Genomic DNA, 19,280 nt, shown 5'->3' on the forward strand with positions numbered 1-19,280 from the left:
CTCAACCCTCTCTCCTGCTCTCTCTCTCTCTCTCAATTTTTCTCTTTCAAATTCGATTTTTTCTTCTCTCATCTGTCAAATGTTCTCTCTCCCTTTCAATATTCCACTTCCCATCCATTTCTTCAATTCTCTCCCTCCCTCTCGAATTCTAATGATCTTTTTTTACCCTCAGTTGAGAGCTTTCAGTATTTCTCCATCTCTTCCACCCTTTCTTTCACTCTCCAACTGGCAAGTGTACACTTTTTTCCAAAGAATGTTCTCAAATGGGGACTCCTCTATCTCCATCTCCAGCTGGTCCACCCTCTCCCCCTTTCTCCATAGCCTTACCCTCATTTCCCTTGCTCCCTCTCTTCCCCTCCCCCATTTATTTTCGGGGAGGGCGGGGGCGGAGGAGAGACGAGGCTCACCTGTCTCCTCCTTGAGCTCCAGGAAGAACTTCTGGTTGAAGATGAAGGCCACGCCGCTGATCTCCTCCACCTTGGCCTCGGCCGTGGTGTTGCGGTTGATGAAGTTGGCGGTGATGGCGATGGCCAGCTTCCCCCTGAACTCTTTCCTCCGGAATCCTGAGGGGGGGGGGGGGGGGGAAGAGAACGGGATTATAAGAAACCCCTCCCCCACCGCCTCTCCGCTCCACGCAGAGAGTCCTGCGATGCTAATTCGGGGGGAAACCTGTCGACTCGGCGTAAATCAGGGGAGCTATTTTAAGACCGGGAGGAAAGGGCCGGGGCTGGAAAAAGGTGAGGGTGGGGGGGGGGGGTGGTGGGGGGTGGGGGGGGTTTATGTAACCGAAGGAAAGGAGGGAAAACAACGTCTGGCCGAGGGTGAAAGAGGGACACGAAGCTCCGCCCCCGCGCGAGTCCGACCGACGGCGACCCTCCGGAATTCCTGGGTAACGCGGCCCCTTCCTGCACCAGGACCCCGCCGCACCTGGGACGCCCCCGGGGGGGGGGGGGGGGGGGGGCGGCCAGCTGCGCCTGTAGCGTGTGAGGAGCGGCATATCTCTCTCATTCTTTTTATCGCAATAATACCATCTCTGTGTTCCCCATCTGGAAGACGTCCAAGGCCGCAAGGAGCGCGTATAAATCTCGCGATCTCTGTGATCTGCCGACAGAGAAAACAGTTTCGGAGGGGCCGTGCTTCGTAGCCCCGAGACCGTCGGAGCGCGCTCAGAGTCCCAGAGGAACTCCGGAGAGTTACCTCTTGGACTTCAGTCTTGGACTTTGAATTTTGCACCAAGGAGTGCACACAGAGCCACGAAGGCCCTGTCACATGACAGAACCAGGACAACCTGCATTGTCCTGCCTGTGTCATGTGACCTGTGTGTTTTCCGGTGTAATGGCACATTAGCGCCCTGAAAACAGCCTCGCGCAGGAACTGCGCTTGGCTCTCCGCGCAATCTGGTTAGACTCCTCGGGCACTGGGGCGGGCTGCGCGGGGATTCTGCCCTGTCTGGGGTCAAAGGTCACCGAGCCCTCGTGCAAAGGAAGACAGGAAGCTGAAGAGGTGATGAGGAGGACCGGAATCAATTTAGGGTCTTGAACACGGTCGTTACCGGACCTCGTTACCTGGCCTGGACCTGGTGTGAGGGCAAGGGGAGGGGCAGGCAAGGGGAGGGGCAGGGGTAGTGGGGGTTAGTTGGGCAGTGTTTGGGGAGGCAGGTCCACCCTGTTGCCCTCATGCTGGCAGCCTCGAACCCTGAAAAATTACTCCTTAGGCTCTGAGAAATCATTCTGAGGGATGGCACTAGAATGTTCCATTATGTTATGCATAACAGATTACCGATGTGCTCTGTTGGGCAATCTTTCCCAGCCACATCACTGTTTCCTAATGCCACTGAGTGCCTGTTTATCCGCTAGTTTGGTACAATCTGGGCTATATTTAAACTCTTCCCCCCTCAGCGACTGAAAAAGCTAAAGCGTAGCAGGACGGCTAATCTTTTTCAGAATTTCTCGATTATAGGACCGGCCAAATTTGCGCTGTTATTTTTAGAAATGTCCTTTTTTAGAAAAAGCCTCTGGTTGGAATGGTGTAAACATGACGTGGACGTTCGCTTCGAACGCTGGTCGTGGGTCCAGGCGACCGTACTCTTCCCTGGGAGCTGTTTTTTTTTTTTGGGGGGGCGCGGCTTCGCCGATCGATTCACATCGAGCAGCAGAGCGCAAGGAGGGACGCGAGTGACATCATCGCGGAGCAGACTCTCCCAAATTAGATGCGAAGGGGAATTACAGCGGCCGGCTCGAGGTATACGGCCCCAGAACTTTCTAAAGAGGATGTGGAAGACGGGTTGAATTATAAAAAAAAAGGCAGTGATGAGAACACCAGATGCTCGGACTATTTAAAAGTAGTCTTAGAAAAGACCACACCCAGGTAGTCAACCAGACAACAAAAAAAAAATACAGTCTAGATCTAAAAGCTACCCCTGGACAGTCTCTGAAAAAAATATTATTTTTAAATACAAAGGATTATACACGTTGCCTAGGGGATATGTTAATAAGAATCGGCGCAATGAAATGTTTTCAGAAATACTGCATGTATTTAAATGCAGGCCCTAATACTAGAAAGGCCAGAGACAACGCCATTGGGCATTTGGACTTTAACATTGAAATTACTCCCACACTGTAAATGGGATACCCTCCCTCCTTCCATGATTATTCTTATATATTTGGGCTTAAAATAACTGTTTTTTTTTATTCTAAAAAATTCGCTTTGGTAAAGGAATACTGGGGTCAGGGGTCGGTCAGGCATGCATTTCAGGTATCGGTTGCATCTCTATGGCGTTGGCTACTTTTGAATTCACCGTCTGGATTAAACGCCCTGAGGCACCGCTTCAGCGCTGCGGTCGCTGCAGAAATTCGACGCGGCGGGTCTCCTCCAATCGCAGAGAGAGAGAGAGAAAGAACGGGCCGCCCCGCCCCGCCCCGCCCGGGCCGCCGCCCCGCTCTCACCTTCCAGCGTGTTCCGCCGGCCGTCCGCCCCCACCACCACGTCGAAGTCGAAGTCCGAGACGGGATGGTCGGCCGGTCGCACCTCGGCCCTCCACCCGGGCCCTGGAGCGGGGCGAGAGAGAGAGAGAGAGAGAGAGAGAGAGAGAGAGAGAGGGAGGGAGGGAGAGAGGGGGAGAGAGAGAGAGAGAGGGAGAGACAGGGAGGGAGAGAGGGAGAGAGGGAGAGAGAGGGTGGGAGAGAATGAGAGGGAGAGAGAGAGAGAGAGAGAGGGAGGGAGGGAGGGAGAGAGAGAGAGAGATGGTAAATGGATGGTAAATGGACTGCATTTATATAGCGCTTTTATCCAAAGCGCTTTACAATTGATGCCTCTCATTCGCCAGAGCAGTTAGGGGTTAGGTGTCTTGCTCAAGGACACTGACACGCCCAGCCCGAGGTTTGAACCGGCAACCCTCCGACTGCCAGACAATCGCTCTTACCTCCTGAGCCATATCGCCCCAGAGAGAGAGAGAGAGAGGGAGAGAGGGAGGGAGGGAGGGGGAGGAAGAGAGGGGGAGAGAGGGCGAGAGAGGGAGGGAGGGAGGGAGAGAGAGAGAGAGAGAGAGAGAGAGAGAGAGAGAGAGGGAGGGAGGGAGGGAGAGAGGAAGAGAGAGGGAGGGAGAGAGAGGTCGCTCACATCCGGCGTTGGTCAAATGTTCATCAGAGTCCTGGGGGAGCGTTTCGGAGCGTCCCGCCAAGATAAATGTTCACCACAGTTGCTTTAACGAGCGAGTTTATTCTAGAGGGGCCGAATTTAGGATATCCATCAACAAGGCCAAGGAGAAGGATTAGCTGACTAACCCTGACAGCGTTCAGAAAAATGAACTTCGTGCGGCATCATGTGACCTCTCCTCAGGCATTCCGAATGAGGACACCAGTGTGGGAGCACGATGCTAGTAATGCAGACATTGGGGGGGGTTTAATGTTTCTTATGCAAGGTGGAGCTTAAGGCAAGAGGAGCGTGGAATTCTGCATTATTACGACCTCAATCGCTCTCACAGATCACACACATAACTTCTGCTACATTACATAACTGCCACTTATCAGACACTCTTATCAAGAGCGACTTACACAATTAATTAAAAAATTTTTTTTTTTTTTTTTTTTTTTTACATAGTATTTATATATACTGAAACTGCAATGGCAACAATGACAGGCCCATCTGGCAACTGAACCTGCAACATTGGGGTTACAAGCCCAGTTCCCTAACCATTGTAACTAGCTGTAGAGGGAGCAGACTGCTGTTTCATTACTCGGAAACGCTATCACTTAATGTACATACAGCACCCCTCACAGGTAACAGACCTGTATTTATACGTCATTAACCTGCTTTAAAGCAGAGCTAATCTGATGACGACAATAACTCCGTAATCAACGACTTGATAATCTATAACGTGACAAATGCAAGAAGTAGCAGCTGTTAGGCTAAAAACCTCAGAGACAATTAGCTAAGGGACACGACAGGCCAAAAAGATTGAGCACTGACACACCGACAACTACCCAAGATGGCTGCCTGAAGAAGCAGTTATTTACTGTGCGGTTTTGAACTGAAACGCTGCACCAGCGTGAGCAGCGCTGATAACGGCAGAGCTGCACGTTCTCCGCGGCCCCCGGCCCTATGTATAGAGCTGCCGGGCGGCTTTATCTTCTTTATAATGTTCTCGGCCCCAGGGGGGGGGGGCTACCCTGACACGCAGAGGGGGAACCGGACACCCCCCGGAACGCCGAGCCAAGGCTCCTGCAAACGCTACATCGCTTGAAAACAGCAGGTGAGGAGAGCGTTTTCCTGAAGGATGCGTCGTGTCACTTTGCTGATGGTGGGTGGGGGGGGTGGATTTATGTTGCCCTATTTAGGAAAGGCTCCCCTCGGGTGACGCTGCGTGACGGAGCGACCGCGGCCGGAAAGCCAATGACCTGCGACCTCCCGCTCCGGTTATCGAACACACCGTGAGACAGAGAGACGGACTCGTAGAGAGCCGATACAGATAACCGTGCTCCAGACCACCCCCAAGCTCAGTAAATGTTTGAACGCACATCTTAAAAAGGAGGGCCTCGTTGCCAGCGGGACAGCGAGAGGGATTTCTAATTAAGAGAGCGTTGGCTCTCTTTCACAGACGCGGCTGCGATCGGTGAACTCAAACCGCAAAAAGCTACTGATAAACGGACTTCGAGGGCGACGGGCTAGCCGCTAACGGCTATAAAACGCGAACGATAAAGGAGATTGTTTTTCCCCCGGACCGTCGCGTTGCGAGGTAAACACGAGGCGGGAGACGTCGCTGTTTACTGGCGGTTGTCAGGGGGGGGGCGGTTTAAACAGCGAGGGAGGCCCGAGCAGCCCTGCTTCGCGCTTCAGCGTCGGCCTGCCCGGACCCTAACGGCGCGGTGATACAAGGCAGAGGGGGATACTAACGCCGCAGGCGACAAACAAACGCTCCTAGAACCCTCCCGAGAGCCTGACAGATATGTTAGCAGATACTAAATATACGGGCGCTGCCGTTCCCCCAAAATTAAACAACGCAACCGACCGGTTGCTACAGGATGAAAACAACGACAGTTAAATCCACGCCGCTCTGGCTCTCGCCGCTGGTTCCAAATTTTTTATTTTTCCGTAGAGAGTTTAGATCCCAAATATTTTCCTCCCGAGATGTTTTTGGCTCACCCCTTGCTGCAATGTTTTTTTTCCCCCCCAATGTTTTGATGAGTGTAGAGATGCGCTGATGCAGACGGACTGCAGGTGTCTGACCGACATGATCTTCTGCCTAGTCGGCTTTGCAGATGTTAGACCAGGATAGTGTTCATTGTTCTCGGCTAGAAATAGCTGTACAAAATAAGTAATTGTACCTTACTGAACCCGTGTTCAGCAGTTGTCTACGATCATGAAAATGTACTTTTGTACGTCGCTTTGGACAAAAGCGTCTGCTAAATGAATGTAATGTAATTTATTCTTGTGAAATGGGAGGGGCCCAAAACACAGCAGCAGAGCCACCGAAGGTGGGGGCCTGGACTCCGGCACGGGCCCTGGAGCCGGTCGGTCGGCCGTTACCTTCGTTCTCCTGGTCCTCCGGGGGCTCCAGGAGTTTGACAAACTCCACGTTGACGTGCACCTCCACGGCGACGAGCAGCGCGATCTTCAGCAGCATCAGCTGCAGCTGGCGAATACCTGCGGGGCCAATCACAATCAAGAGACGCGTCAGCAGCTTCCGGGAGGCCCGGTCGCTCGCCCGGCCCAGAGCTCCCTCCTGCAATCCCAAACGCACCCTGAGAGCGCACAGCACGGCGTAAGCTCCTGCTTGACCTCTGACCTCCGCTGCTGGGGAGCCGGGAGCTGTTCGATACCATAGAGCACAGTTAGCCGGCTCTGGCATGCACCTTCCGCCGTTCTACCTGAAACGCGGGCACTCCCACGGCAAATATTCTTAACTCCGCCCCCTCAGCCAGCAGCGAGAGGCCCTTAAGAAGTGAAGCACCCCACCCGCCAAGAATCACCTCACCTTTGACTGTGCAGACAACGGGACTCGACTGCCCGAGCAGAGGACTCTGGCGTAAACACCAACACACGATGAACAATTATTATTATTATTATTATTATTATTAATTACATTTATATAGCACTTTTCCAAATGCTCAAAGTGCTTTACAGTGAAGGGGAACTCACCTCACCCACCACCAATGTGATGCACGGCAGCCATTTTGCGCCAGAACGCTCACCACACATTAGCGAAGGTGGAAAGGGAGAGAAATATTTATTTAGCCAATTAAATCTGGGGATGATTTTTAGTGGCAAGTTTGCGAGAGCCAGATCTGGGATTTGGCCAACAATGCAACACAACGCATTTAATCGCTCCTAGGGAGTCCCATGGAGGTTTTTTTTTTTTTTTTTTTTTTTTTTAAAGTTTTTTTTTTAGTTTTACGGTTTTGGCTACGCAGAATCGGTCCTGTGCAGGAGGCTTCTGAAAGGAGTAAATCCGAAGGCACGCACTCCTCCGAGACAGACAGACGCAAAGATAAATCCACCGGGAGACAAAACCGACGGCCAACTTTAACGGCCAAACAAAAGGAAGTATCGCAAACCACATGACGGCAAACGTGCACTTGGGTTAATCCTCCCGTTAACTGTTCTCGAGCAGCCGGGGGGGGGGGGGCTTCTCCACCCCGGCGGGAGACCGGCGAACGTTCTGTTCTCTCTTTGATCGCCGAACGGGCAGGCCGCTGTGGGGTGCGTGGGGTGGAGGGGAGTTGGGGGGGGGGGGGGGGGGGAGAGAACAGGGAGGGAGGTGTCAGACCACAGATACGGCGCCGAGCGGGGCCGGGGGGACTCACTGATGTGGTCGATGGCCCCGGCGCAGAACCGGCCGTAGAACTTCTTGGCGCCCAGGCCCCGCAGGTCGTGGATGGTGTAGGGCCAGAGGTGCAGCACGTTGTTCCTGGAGAAGGCGTCCCGCTTCTCCATCACCACCACCTTGGCCCCCAGGAGGGCCAGCTCGATGGCTGTGCGCAGGCCACAGGGTCCGCCGCCAATGATCAGGCACTGGGGGGGGAGAGAAGGGGGAAGGGGGGACGGGGGACCCCCCCCCCCACTAAAGTCAGCGTGTGACCCAGAAAACACGGGTTGGCCAAAAACAAAGTCCAGCTTGACAGTAAGTTGGGGTGAAAGTTCTGGGGTGAGTGCTCAAATGCCCGCTTCCCAAGACGCCCCTGGAACATTGTTTTGAAGTCGCTAGGAACACCAAATAACCATCCAAGACAACATTCACAGAATGCAATTTAGTTTTGCTATGCCAGTTAAAAACATTTTTGAGAATGACATGGTTATTTATGTTAGATTTATTGGATAAACAAATCCAATAAATAAATCAGGAATGACTCACAGAGTTGGCATTTAAATACTTACAACCAGAACACTCTTAATATGCTGCTGACTCATATCTTTCATCATGTTGTTTCCTAACTAAATGCGAACCATGGAAACACTACCAGACATTTTGAATGAGGCCAGGAGCATTTTTATTTGCCTGTAATAAACCTAGTTCTTAGTTCCAGGCAATTCTGTTTTAAGACTAATCACAGCATTATCTTACAAAGCAATGGGACTTCAACAAAAATGCTCCCCAACAGCCTGGAAATATTTGAGCAGTGATCCAATTCATGATTCTGATAACAGAACAACATTCAGGTTATTAGACATTTGAATCCGATAACGAATGTGCCAGGATTTCCATACGCGGACTGGATTGCACTGTTGTTCTGCAATCAATCAAAACATTAAAAGAAGTACGGGGTGCCATGACCTCACACCTAGTCATAATTACAGCCTCGAAACATCAAAGGCTTCACGATGACACCTCTTTCACTCAAGCACGCATGAAGTCATCGTGCGTCTACTGAACTTGTCTGAGAACTATGTACGGTTGGCATGACTCAATCAGGAGTTTGCATCTGGTGTGGGGGGGTGGGGGGTGGAAGGGGAAGGGGGGAGGATCTGAGGCTGAATTGCAGCACCGTCAGGGGCATCACCTGACCCTTTAACCACGCGTGAGTCACAGCTGCCCTGCTGTGCCGTAAAAAAGGTCGCCCGCCTCCCGTCCTCTGAGAGGGACTGCGGTCCGCCAACAGCCGGCTGCAGACCTTTGATCCGTGTGGCGAGTCCTGATTGGCTGAATCCCCACAGCACACCGATTGGGGCCCAGATGCGTCTCTCACACATTCCCAAACCCCCCCCCTCCACCCCATCGTTTAATTTCCTGTCATCTCTGCATTTTGGAAGCCGCATCAGACGTGAGAAGGGCCGACCCAAATGGAAGACAGGTGCAGGCGGGGCCCGTACCCTCTGGCGCGCCGGGACACCCGCTTCCTGTGGTGGGGCACAGGAGCCCCCGGGCCCGCGAGGGGGCGCGGGACCGCGTCGAGAGACCGCAGGATTTCGGGGGGTTCCCAGAGGGAAGAGGCCGGCGGCGTTTGCGCGGTGCGGGGTGAAGTGTGCTCGTCCGCGCCCAGCCGCCGATCCGATCGCTCCTCAAAAGGCCCGCCGCATCACGGCGGGTGAACATTTAAAAAAAGCGACGCCGTCATTCACTTCCTGCGAGCGGGTCGCAATCGGGCCGCGTCGGCCGTTCAGGGGAGAAACGCGACCTCGAAAGCGCTCGGCAGACGGGGACCCGCTCGCTCCCCGTCAACTTCCCTCGGGTTGTACCCCGGCGGCGTTTCTGTTTTTCGTTTTTTTTTCCGTTCGCCCGTCGTTTCTTTTAACGCGTTCGGTAATTACGGGGGGGAGAGACACTTCACTGCAGCTGCCGGAGACAGACTGCAGCTGCGCAGTCGAGCCAGGTGTGCGGGGGTCTCGGCTGCCTGTTCAAACCCCACTCTTCTACGGTAAGAGGACACCTGAATGGCGCCGTTTGACTGAGCACAGGTACGAGGTTAAAGCCGCCCCAGTCCCCCCCCCGGCCGCTCTCTCATTCGGATTCAACCTCCAGCCAAAAGTGTGTTCTCCCCCCCCCCGCCAGTAATAAAGATCGCTATCCGACCCGGTTGGACTGCGCCCATAACCGACCCTCCACCTAAACTGTGCGTCATCGCCGCGGCCAACAGCTTCCTGCAGACCCGCTGTCTGCTGACTCAGCCTGGGTCCATCTGCTGGGGGGGTGGGGGGGTGGGAAACGCGTCAATCACACCTCCTGTGGAGCTCGGCCAATGACCCTTCCGTTACCAGGCCAGGAAGTGACCGCGCCAGGCCCGTTCACCTTACCTACCCCCCCCCCCCCCCGCCCCCCCCCCCCCCGCCCCCCCCCCCCCCCCCCCCTCCCGGCCAGCGTACAGGGAACAGCACCGGGGGTTTTTCTGGGACAAGGTTGGTGTTCTCTGTCCCCCTCCCCTCTGGCTCCAGAGCCCGCACGCAGCCGCTTTTTAATCAAAACACAGACTTTGAGCCTCCGAAGGCCGAGGGCTGCCGCTGACTTCCGCGACGGCGACCCGGGTCACGCGCGCCGGGTCGATGCCGCGCGGCCTGAGGGACGAGCCGCCACGGCCCGGCCGGAGTTAGCCGCGCCGCGAGCCTCAGCTAAACCGCTGACGTCTCCGTGACCGCGATACGCCGAGCCTGATCTGCGTTCGCTACGAACGCGCGGGTCTGGGAACGGAGAACGGGGAAGAGACGCGCGTCGTTCGCTCGGCACGCTGCGGCTCGCGTTGCATCACGTCAAACAGTCCGCCCGGGCTTAAGGACCCTTTCAAGTGAAGAGAACCGCCGGGAAAGTGCAGAAACAAACTGCCATTTCCCTCTGGCATGTCAGGCGAGTTCAAATGAGACGAGAATCTAAGGCCGAGACGTTAGCGTCACGAGGACACGATCACTCTGTCGTGTTTTCATTCTGGAAACATACCACATGGAAATGCACACGCAGGAGCCGTAGTGTAGCCCAGTGGGTAAGGAACTGCGCTTGTAACCGAAAGGTCGCAGGTTCGATTCCCGGGTAAGGACACAGCCGTTGTACCCTTGAGCAAGGTACTTAACCTGCATTGCTTCAGTATATATCCAGCTGTATAAATGGATGCAATGTAAAAATGCTATGTAAAAAAGTTGTGTAAGTCGCTCTGGATAAGAGCGTCTGCTAAATGCCTGTAATGTAATGTAATGTAATGTAATGGAGCAGGAACAGCCAGGTACATTACTGTAAACTCCCCCTGGTTCATATCATTTTCATCTGCAATTCAATCGCTTGATGTAGTCTCCTAGGTGGAAACAGCTACGTTCTGCATGGTGATGACATCGTGTTTTCATACTTAAGTCTCCAAGTTTGGATTTACATGAAATCCACTGAGAATCCTTGGCAAACAGTTGTAAGAACTCGCCCATTTAACATTTAGACATACATTTTTTAACTACACTGAATGAACAACAAATGTCCATGCATGTCTAAAACTGGGACAACAGAGAAATAAATATTTGAAACAAATTCAAGCAATAAATTCATCATACAACCATACTGATTTATTAGTAAGTTTGTAAGAACTTAATAATGTCTGTGATAAACAGAACTTTCCCATTGCACATCATTTTTAATTATTTTAACGTATTAAACAGTTTGTATAATGTATGCTGCAACACATCTTTATAAAAACTGTATCAGCTAAACCCAGAGCACAATGGTATTAATATAACAGACATATTTCCTCTCCCATTCATAAATACTGCACCAGACTCTAGAGCACATTTGGAACCAGAAAATTTAATTTTACAGTTCATTAGGAGTGTACTTGTGCGATTATTTTAAAAAAAAGTTTACAGTATACACTGCAAGGAAAACTGATTTGCTTTAAAAAAAAAAATTAAAAAAAAGCTATTCTACAAATATCAGGTGAACTGCATTATTGCTTTTGGAAGAGTGAGAAGACTGTATAACAAGTTGTCCCAATGTGTTCATTTTCCCAAACTGCAATAGCAATCGCACTGTTTGAAGAGCAGACAATAATGACTACGAGCTATGCTCTGAAAGAGGCCATGGGGCACTTTCAGCCTAAAGCTGATGCAAGAGATTTTATTTGTTGTATATTTAAGTTCAATTGCAAACGCGCACGGTGGGATGATTTTGGGAAAACAACGTTCCCCCTCTAGTTCCTCTCAGGCACTGACGAACCACTGGAGCGAACTAGGTCTCCAGTCCAGTCAAAATCTCGCTTTCAGAGGGGATCGGATGCAAATATTTTCCGCTGTATCTGTCCATAGGAATCCAGCATCACCACGGAAACAAACGCCTCGGTTTCCTCCGAGTTCGCCCCACGATTCCGTTTTGCTTCCGATGACTTCTTAAAACAGCAAAAATAAGAAGAAAAAAAAACATAGTTTGCTGTCGGAGTCATTCAAATACTATGTGAAGCACGTTCGCGCTGTTCGACATATATGGTCAAAATGTTCCTCCTCCGAGGTATTATTCCTTGCCAGCGTGAAATGTGCAACGCATTACTCCAGCCGAGACGGCAGGGTAAGAGGGCGTGACCTTAGATTGATGAGGGGGGAATAACGGGGGCGCGTTTTCGTATGAGAACATTATTTTCAATAACCGAGTGTTTAATGACTTGCGTCAGGCAGGATTGTGCGGGGCCGGGGATTACGCCGGTAACAGGCATTTGGCAGCTGAGTGCACAGCGACGCGTCCCGATCGCGGCGTCCGGAGCGAAGCCAGATTAGAAAAGGCGCACTAAACCGACACTGACATCACCCCGTCTCCAAAAATAAAGAATAACTAGATTGTAAACGAGCAGCTGGGACGGCATAAATCAAAAAGGCTAATTTGCAGAGAGGATCACAGGGGTCGGGCGCAGCAACGCAACGGCTTTCTTTCGCCTTTTTTCCTCCACAAGGGACACATCGAGTGTTAAGGTAAATTAAAACTCGAAAGGAAAGGTTTAAGGCTTTTCGGCTTTTATTACAAGAGTGGGATTTTTTTTTCGTCTCTGAAAGACAATACGTCAGCCCTTTCCGCCTTTCTTTCCTTGCCTTGAGATTCACACAGGCAGAGGGCCAAAATAAGCCTGATTCTTAAGCACCACTCTTTCAAGTGCAATAAATGACCTAGCTGCAACTTAGCAGTCACACGTCTTTCTGATTACTTTCATAAACAGCGCTAGTTATTCAAGCCTCCCTGGGGGCTTTTGTCAAAATAAAGATGTTTGGAAGAGAGAAGGACTTGGAACTTGAGCAAAAACGTAATTTGGAGCTAATGAAGGATTAATTACAACTATAGAAACCTGTCACTTCAATTTATTTTAAACCGTGTAAACACTGGACGTTTAATAGTTTGTACTTAGGGTTTTAATTGCCTCCATTTTGTTTTAAAAACACATGTGAAGCACATAACATGCTGGCTTAGCGCCATTCAGCTTTCATGTTCTTCTGCGGGTTGGGGGGATTGGGGAGGGGGGCAATAATTAGCACTCACTCACTCCCCACCCCAAAATTTTTTTTTTTTTTAGAGAAAATAATCTTGTTTGCTGACAGATCCCCTGTCTTGTGCACGTGCTGTACATTCTAAAAGCCTTTTGGTGACTGACGTGCTGACCAGCTAATGGGCAGAGCTCCCTTTGAAGACCCACGGCCTTGTGCATCGGAGCCACCGGCGAGTCTGTGAGAGAAGGCCATCGTCACTGGCTGCGCAGACGGTGACTCATAAAAGAGCGCTGCCGCCGGGTCCCCGTGGCGATCGGACAGGGTCGGCCAATGGCACGAGAGAAGAGACCGGAGACCGGCCAATGGAGGCATAGCCCCGTGTCACGTGTTCCTCCTCACAGACTCTCGGCCGCCGAGGCAGACCACGCCCTCTTTTGCGGTGCCCGTAATCACAGGGTTTCGCGTCCTACCGTGAGTACAGGCCTCCTCTCTTTACAAAAGTACAGCGCGTGCTAATAAGCCACGGGCTGGTGGGGGTTGGGGGGGGGGGGGGGGGGGGGGGGGGGGGGGGTTTGTTTTACGCAACAAAACCTGACAGGAGAAAGCGACATTTTCCAGACTGATATTTGAATACATTAGCCAAATATCGTACTTACCTGATTTACATTTCAAAACCTTGACTAGGCTGTCTGCCAAACATGCTGACCATGGAACCACCTTTACTTTTCAAATGCTGCTCAATGTTTCGCCCGGAACAAGCGAAAGAGTCTTCAATGGCTCTAGTTTACTCTTGGAGAAGGAAATCCTTTAATTTACTTAATCTTCATTTGCAATATACTTTATCAAATGGTCAGTAAATATCATGAAGCGTGGTTTTAAATAAGCTGCTTTATTCCCATTGCTTTGGTCAGCGTGACCTACGTACAGCTGACTGCCTGAAAGGGTCATGGGCCTATAAAACGATGGTCTGATTGGCATCCACACCTGGCGCCATGGTAACTGTCAATCACCTCCAGTATTCCGCCACAGTCAGTGTGACTCATAGCATGAGAAAGGAAGGGAAGCAAATGGAACTACTTTCCCAACTCGTAATAAATAAATCAAGGTACAGGCCGTTGGTGCCCATGTCAATTCAGTCTCTAGGGATACCTAATGCTACAAGTGAACATATTTTTTTGTAGTCACCTGTGCCTGGTTTACCATAGCGCCCTCATATTGCTGTACCTGTGCACAGTTTCGTGCCCCCAGGGGCTACTCAGTTAGTGAGGAGCCCAACAGGAAGTACAGCACTGTGTGGAGGGGCTGCTACTTGGCAGTTAGTGAGGAGCCCAACAGGAAGTACAGCACTGTGTGGAGAGGCTACTCAGTTAGTGAGGAGCCCAACAGGAAGTACAGCGTTGCGTTGAGCTTACCTTGGTGCCAGTGCAGGCCTTTCCTTTCTTGTACTCCTTGTGGGCGGCCCTCTTGTCCAGCTTGCTCCACAGGGCCTTGGCCTTCCAGAAGGTGACCCGGGCCTTGAGCCGGCTGTAGAAGCTCTTGTGGTCCAGCGGGTCCAGGTCCAGCTGCCTGCACAGGATGTTGAAGGCCTGCAGGGTGCCCTTGCACGTGGAGGCCTGGACGAAGTTCTCGAAGAGCTGCCCGGCCTGGGCGCTCTTCTCCTCTTCCGTCTCGCCCATCTCCGCCCCGGCACTCGCGCCCTCTCTCTCTCCCCGCCTCGCTCCCCCGCTCTCTCTCTCTCTTTCTCGGCCGCTCGGATGCTACGCCCACGGTCTGGTCGCTGCTGGCATGCCCAACCTGAGCTGGCGGGAGAAAAAAAGAAGCCAGGGTGAGTATGATGTCATCGCTCCGCACGCTCGATGGTGGCGTGGAATCCTGAACAGATGGCTTACGTAATCCCACCAATAAAAATATGTTTACTTAAAAGGGCTAAGTGCCTGACCTGAAGTGGTCACGGTTATTGTTCTGAGCAGGTGGCAGTTATATTACTGTATTATACCTAATCCTTTCACACACATTCATTACCTGCTTTGTTAATTTGACACCAAGAATACACAGCTTTTCAGTCATGAAGCTTGGCTCACTGTGAACCATTCTTAGGTTTCCTTTATATAGACCACGGGTGGAGAATTTTTTTCTTCTCCTTTCCCCAAGGAATATGCAGCATGTCCTTCCAAACAAGTTTTTTTTTTCTGATCAGGGCATTAAGAGATCAAGCAATAAAAGACACGGACGGTTCTGAATTACAGGGTGCCATCCGTGCCAGCACACGTCCTAGAAGCAGTAGACAAGCTTTCAACGGGGCCTTAAAATAGTGCCCTGGCCGCAGACGTTTCAACCGCGAATCACGTTCTTATCGACTCGGGGGGGCGTGTGCCGATTAGAACAGAGTTCCAAGACCTGGAAAAAACTTTCTTTTTTTTTTTTTTTTCCCTGTGCAAGGCACGTGCGGCCAGACGAGGTTAAAATAACGCGAACGCAACCTCCCAAATATGAGCGGTCGCTCGCTGAGGAGCGGCTACGTGCGCTGAAAGTGCGGGGCTGGCTGCGGCCCGGCACGTACGGTCTCTAACACCGGGGCGGTTTTTGTTTTCCGTGAGGGGGAAGCGTCGATGAGATCACACCCCCGCGTGACTGACGATCTGCCGGGTCGACAGAAACAGGCACGCGGCGCTCCGTCCCGACAGACGGCTGCGCAGCGCTCCGTCCCGACAGACGGCTGCGCAGAGCTCCGTCCCGACAGACGGCTGCGCAGAGCTCCGTCCCGACAGACGGCTGCGCAGAGCTCCGTCCCGACAGACGGCTGCGCAGAGCTCCGTCCCGACAGACGGCTGCGCAGTGCTCCATCCCGACAGAAACAGGCACGCAGTGCTCCGTCCCGACAGACGGCTGCGCAGTGCTCCGTCCCGACAGAAACAGGCACGCAGTGCTCCGTCCCGACAGACGGCTGCGCAGAGCTCCGTCCCGAGAGACGGCTGCGCAGTGCTCCGTCCCGACAGACGGCTGCGCAGAGCTCCGTCCCGGCAGACGGCTGCGCAGAGCTCCGTCCCGGCAGACGGCTGCGCAGAGCTCCGTCCCGACAGACGGCTGCGCAGTGCTCCGTCCCGACAGACGGCTGCGCAGAGCTCCGTCCCGACAGACGGCTGCGCAGAGCACCGTCCCGACAGACGGCTGCGCAGAGCTCCGTCCCGACAGACGGCTGCGCAGAGCTCCGTCCCGAGAGACGGCTGCGCAGAGCTCCGTCCCGACAGACGGCTGCGCAGTGCTCCGTCCCGACAGACGGCTGCGCAGAGCTCCGTCCCGAGAGACGGCTGCGCAGAGCTCCGTCCCGACAGACGGCTGCGTAGAGCTCCGTCCCGACAGACGGCTGCGCAGTGCTCCGTCCCGAGAGACGGCTGCGCAGAGCTCCGTTTGCGCTGCGCCGTGGGTGTCGCCTGATTTAGCAGCAGCGCGAGCTCTCCTGCTTTGGGCCGTGCACGCAGAAACAAATGTCTTTGGACTTGCGGCTTTTGCTCCCAGGCTTACACCTGGATAAAGGTGCCTTTTCCCTCAGCGCATTAGCCCCACCACCACATGGAAAGTGCCTACATGCCAAAGCATGCATGCATTTCAATGGTATACGTTTTTTTTTTAACTAAATATTTGAGACATTTTGGTTCATAAGGAGTATAGCAGTGGTCCAAATTGCATAGCAAATCTCAGTGCGTGTGTTTGAAGATCCTGCCAGCATTTCCGTGTGCTGAGGTGCCAGGTACCTTAATCACCAGCGAACGTCAACTTCCCATGGCACAACTTCCCTTAGGGAGGCCGAGCTCACCAGGAACTCTAAATATCTTTTTTTTAAAACACACCTTTGTGGTCTTTAGTTTGACTGCCCAAAGTTAGCGAACACGCTTCTTTAGCATATGCACAAGGCAAACTCACCACCACTGGTCAAAGGATACTCAAGACATCTTTAAAACACATCTTTTCACACTTGCTTTACAAATGTGCCCTTTGTATTCCTGTCTTATCTGTTATCCTGTTTCCTCTAGTCTAGGTCTCATTCCTAGTCCTGCCTCAATGCTAGTATTAAATTTATAATCTACTATTGACTGTTCTATGAGAGTTGGAGTCAATTCCCTCCAATTTCAGGAACGTCCCAAAGCATTACCTTTCCTGAAGTGAAACAGGCCTCAAAACTTCTGTTTGTTTGTGCCTGTGTGTCTGATTGCATAATGCACCCAATGTGATTTGGGAAGGCACCGTTATCTATTTATTTATTCTAATTTTTTATTTTTTTTTACAGCTGCTGAAACAGCAATGGAAAGCATGCACTAAATTACCTCATGAAACAGCAGGATATCCAAAACGGAACTAAACACATACACTTACACACACAGGTACGCATTCACGCACGCACACACACACACACACACAAAAGTATTCTTACCCCTGGACCAGTCTTCCTGCCCATTTGAATAGCAAATCAGTTAGTGGAGGCAGGGAATCTGTGCCATGGTATCACAGTAGATCTCTCCACTGGAAGCACACAGGGCATTCTGCACGTGGAATATTGTTCCCACAAATATCTGAAAGGGGAGCGCTTTCGAAATTAATATCGCCCAGTGGGCATGTATGGAGGTGTGAAGTCTGCCCTCTCCCCCCCCCCCCTTCCCCCTCCCCCTCCCCACTCGCATTAACACAGAGCCCTGGGGGGGGATCGCCGCTCGGCTACCTAATTGAGCACGGCGGTGTGGTGCGGCTTCTCGTCTTTCATTGGCCGGTGGGTAATGAAAGCACGATACCCCACTCCTTCCATGAAGTGCCCCCCATGGACCGTGACCCTTCACACATCTTGGCTCCCAAAAAAAAAAAAAGGGGGGGGGAGGGGGCGTGTGCTGGGGCAATAATCAAAAATGACCCGTGTTACATTTCCGCCTGCCGAAGTGCTCAGCGTTTTTTCCCCTCGATCCTCAGCCAATGCCCAAGTGCACAGTGATTCAAAGGCGCTGCATTTCTCAAGCAGCCGGAGTCTTAGAAAGCTCCCGTCCAGCCTTGCGTCTATATTTAACAGTTCTGCGCACAGGGCATTGTGGGATACGGCCCAGGAAGAACCAGTAACTATATCACAGCCGTGATCTGCATCTATTTGTAGCAGCAGTTCCAGTCAGTCTGGAAAAAAACAAGAAGTTTTTTCCCTCTCTCTTTTATTTTTTAACATTTTTTTCTTTTTTTTTTTTTGAACTGTCATGCCTTCTTTGGGGAAGAAATAGGACCAGCAATGTGGCAACCATGTTTTTCCAAAGAGACCCAAATATTTTACAAGTGTGGTCACAATCATGAAATGCAGACATAACAGTGAAGCACGGAGAGAGCAGACGTTCTCAGTTTCCCTGCAGGTCACTGCCAGGTTACGATCACACTTTATATTTACAAAATATGCATTATTCAACACTGTTGTGAAGTCTAGTCCCACGGTTGCTTAATAATAAACCGCCCGGTTCCCCCTGCTCTGCAGGGCTGATTCATTAGCGAAATGAAAAGCCAGTTCCCTCTTGGGCCAGTTCAGAATCAGAGTGAAAACATCAGCTCATTCTGTCAGAGGCGTCTTTCACCATTCCCCTAGCGATAAGGCAGACAGCCTGGCCAATCACACGCGAGTGCGGCTCCGTGTTGCCTCCGGGCCGCCGCGTGTCGAGAGCGAGAGCGAGAGCGAGACCGGGCTGGGCTGAGAAAACCGCGGCTTCGTCACGCCGAACGGCGTCCGGAGCTGGTCGGGGGGGCGCGAGGGGCGCCTCTGAAAGGAAGTGTCAGCTCTTTCTCTTAGAGGCGCTAAATAAACCCCCGGGGCCCCCCCCCCCCCAAAAAAAAGCCCCTGTGTCCGGCCCCTCTCGGCGAGAACCGAGGGCATTCCAGGGCCAGACGCTCCACATAACTCCGAAGTGCTCCATCAGCAGTGGGCGTAAGCCACGCCCCTTCTGCATTCTCATTGGTGGGGATGAGGGGGAAGGGGTCGGGGGGGGGGCACGTTCACACGCCAGGCCCCAAGGGGCACGTGTCACCGGGAGAACGGCAGCTCCCCGGAGCTCTCATAACAGGGAGGGAATTTTTATCCTTTTTAAGAAAGCCATCTGTGGCATGTGCGCATTTATCTTCTGAGATAGCGTAAGTGGGTCACCTGAACGTGGCAGCAGGTTGCAGGAACGCAGGTGCTTGAAATGAGAGAACAGCCCCTGGCAGTTAAACCCGGGGGGGGGTGGGGGGGGGGGGTTGTGGGTGGGGGAGGGGGGGTATCCGTGGCTACACTGGCTGTGCCAGCAGCGAGTTTGACCGCTCCTGAGAGGCGTGGTCCCTTTTAGGAATTCGGTCCCGCTGTTGGAATCTGTCACTTCCTGTCCGTGCCCCACCTTTGTGCTGAGGTAATCTATTGAGAGGGA

The 19,280-nt window shown here is 52.3% G+C and overlaps 1 protein-coding gene across 3 annotated transcripts in view; it reads right to left on the reverse strand.

Moving 5' to 3' along the window:
* The window catches only part of mical2b (microtubule associated monooxygenase, calponin and LIM domain containing 2b), an 85,412-nt gene that overhangs the window by 54,317 nt on the left and 11,815 nt on the right, over positions 1-19,280 (reverse strand). For 2 of the 3 annotated variants that reach the window (XM_035396317.1, XM_035396315.1), the window contains exons 2-6: positions 14,277-14,663; positions 7,302-7,509; positions 6,025-6,141; positions 2,946-3,047; positions 408-563 (exon numbers count right to left, since the gene is read on the reverse strand). In XM_035396317.1, coding sequence (XP_035252208.1) covers positions 408-563; positions 2,946-3,047; positions 6,025-6,141; positions 7,302-7,509; positions 14,277-14,540 — 847 coding nt within the window. In that variant the 5' untranslated portion in view covers positions 14,541-14,663. The remainder of the gene's footprint in view (positions 1-407; positions 564-2,945; positions 3,048-6,024; positions 6,142-7,301; positions 7,510-14,276; positions 14,664-19,280) is intronic. The other variant, XM_035396316.1, reaches the window with a different exon arrangement.

Source organism: Anguilla anguilla, chromosome 16 (genome assembly GCF_013347855.1).
Source record: "Anguilla anguilla isolate fAngAng1 chromosome 16, fAngAng1.pri, whole genome shotgun sequence".
In the NCBI taxonomy this organism is placed as follows: Eukaryota; Metazoa; Chordata; class Actinopteri; order Anguilliformes; family Anguillidae; genus Anguilla; species Anguilla anguilla.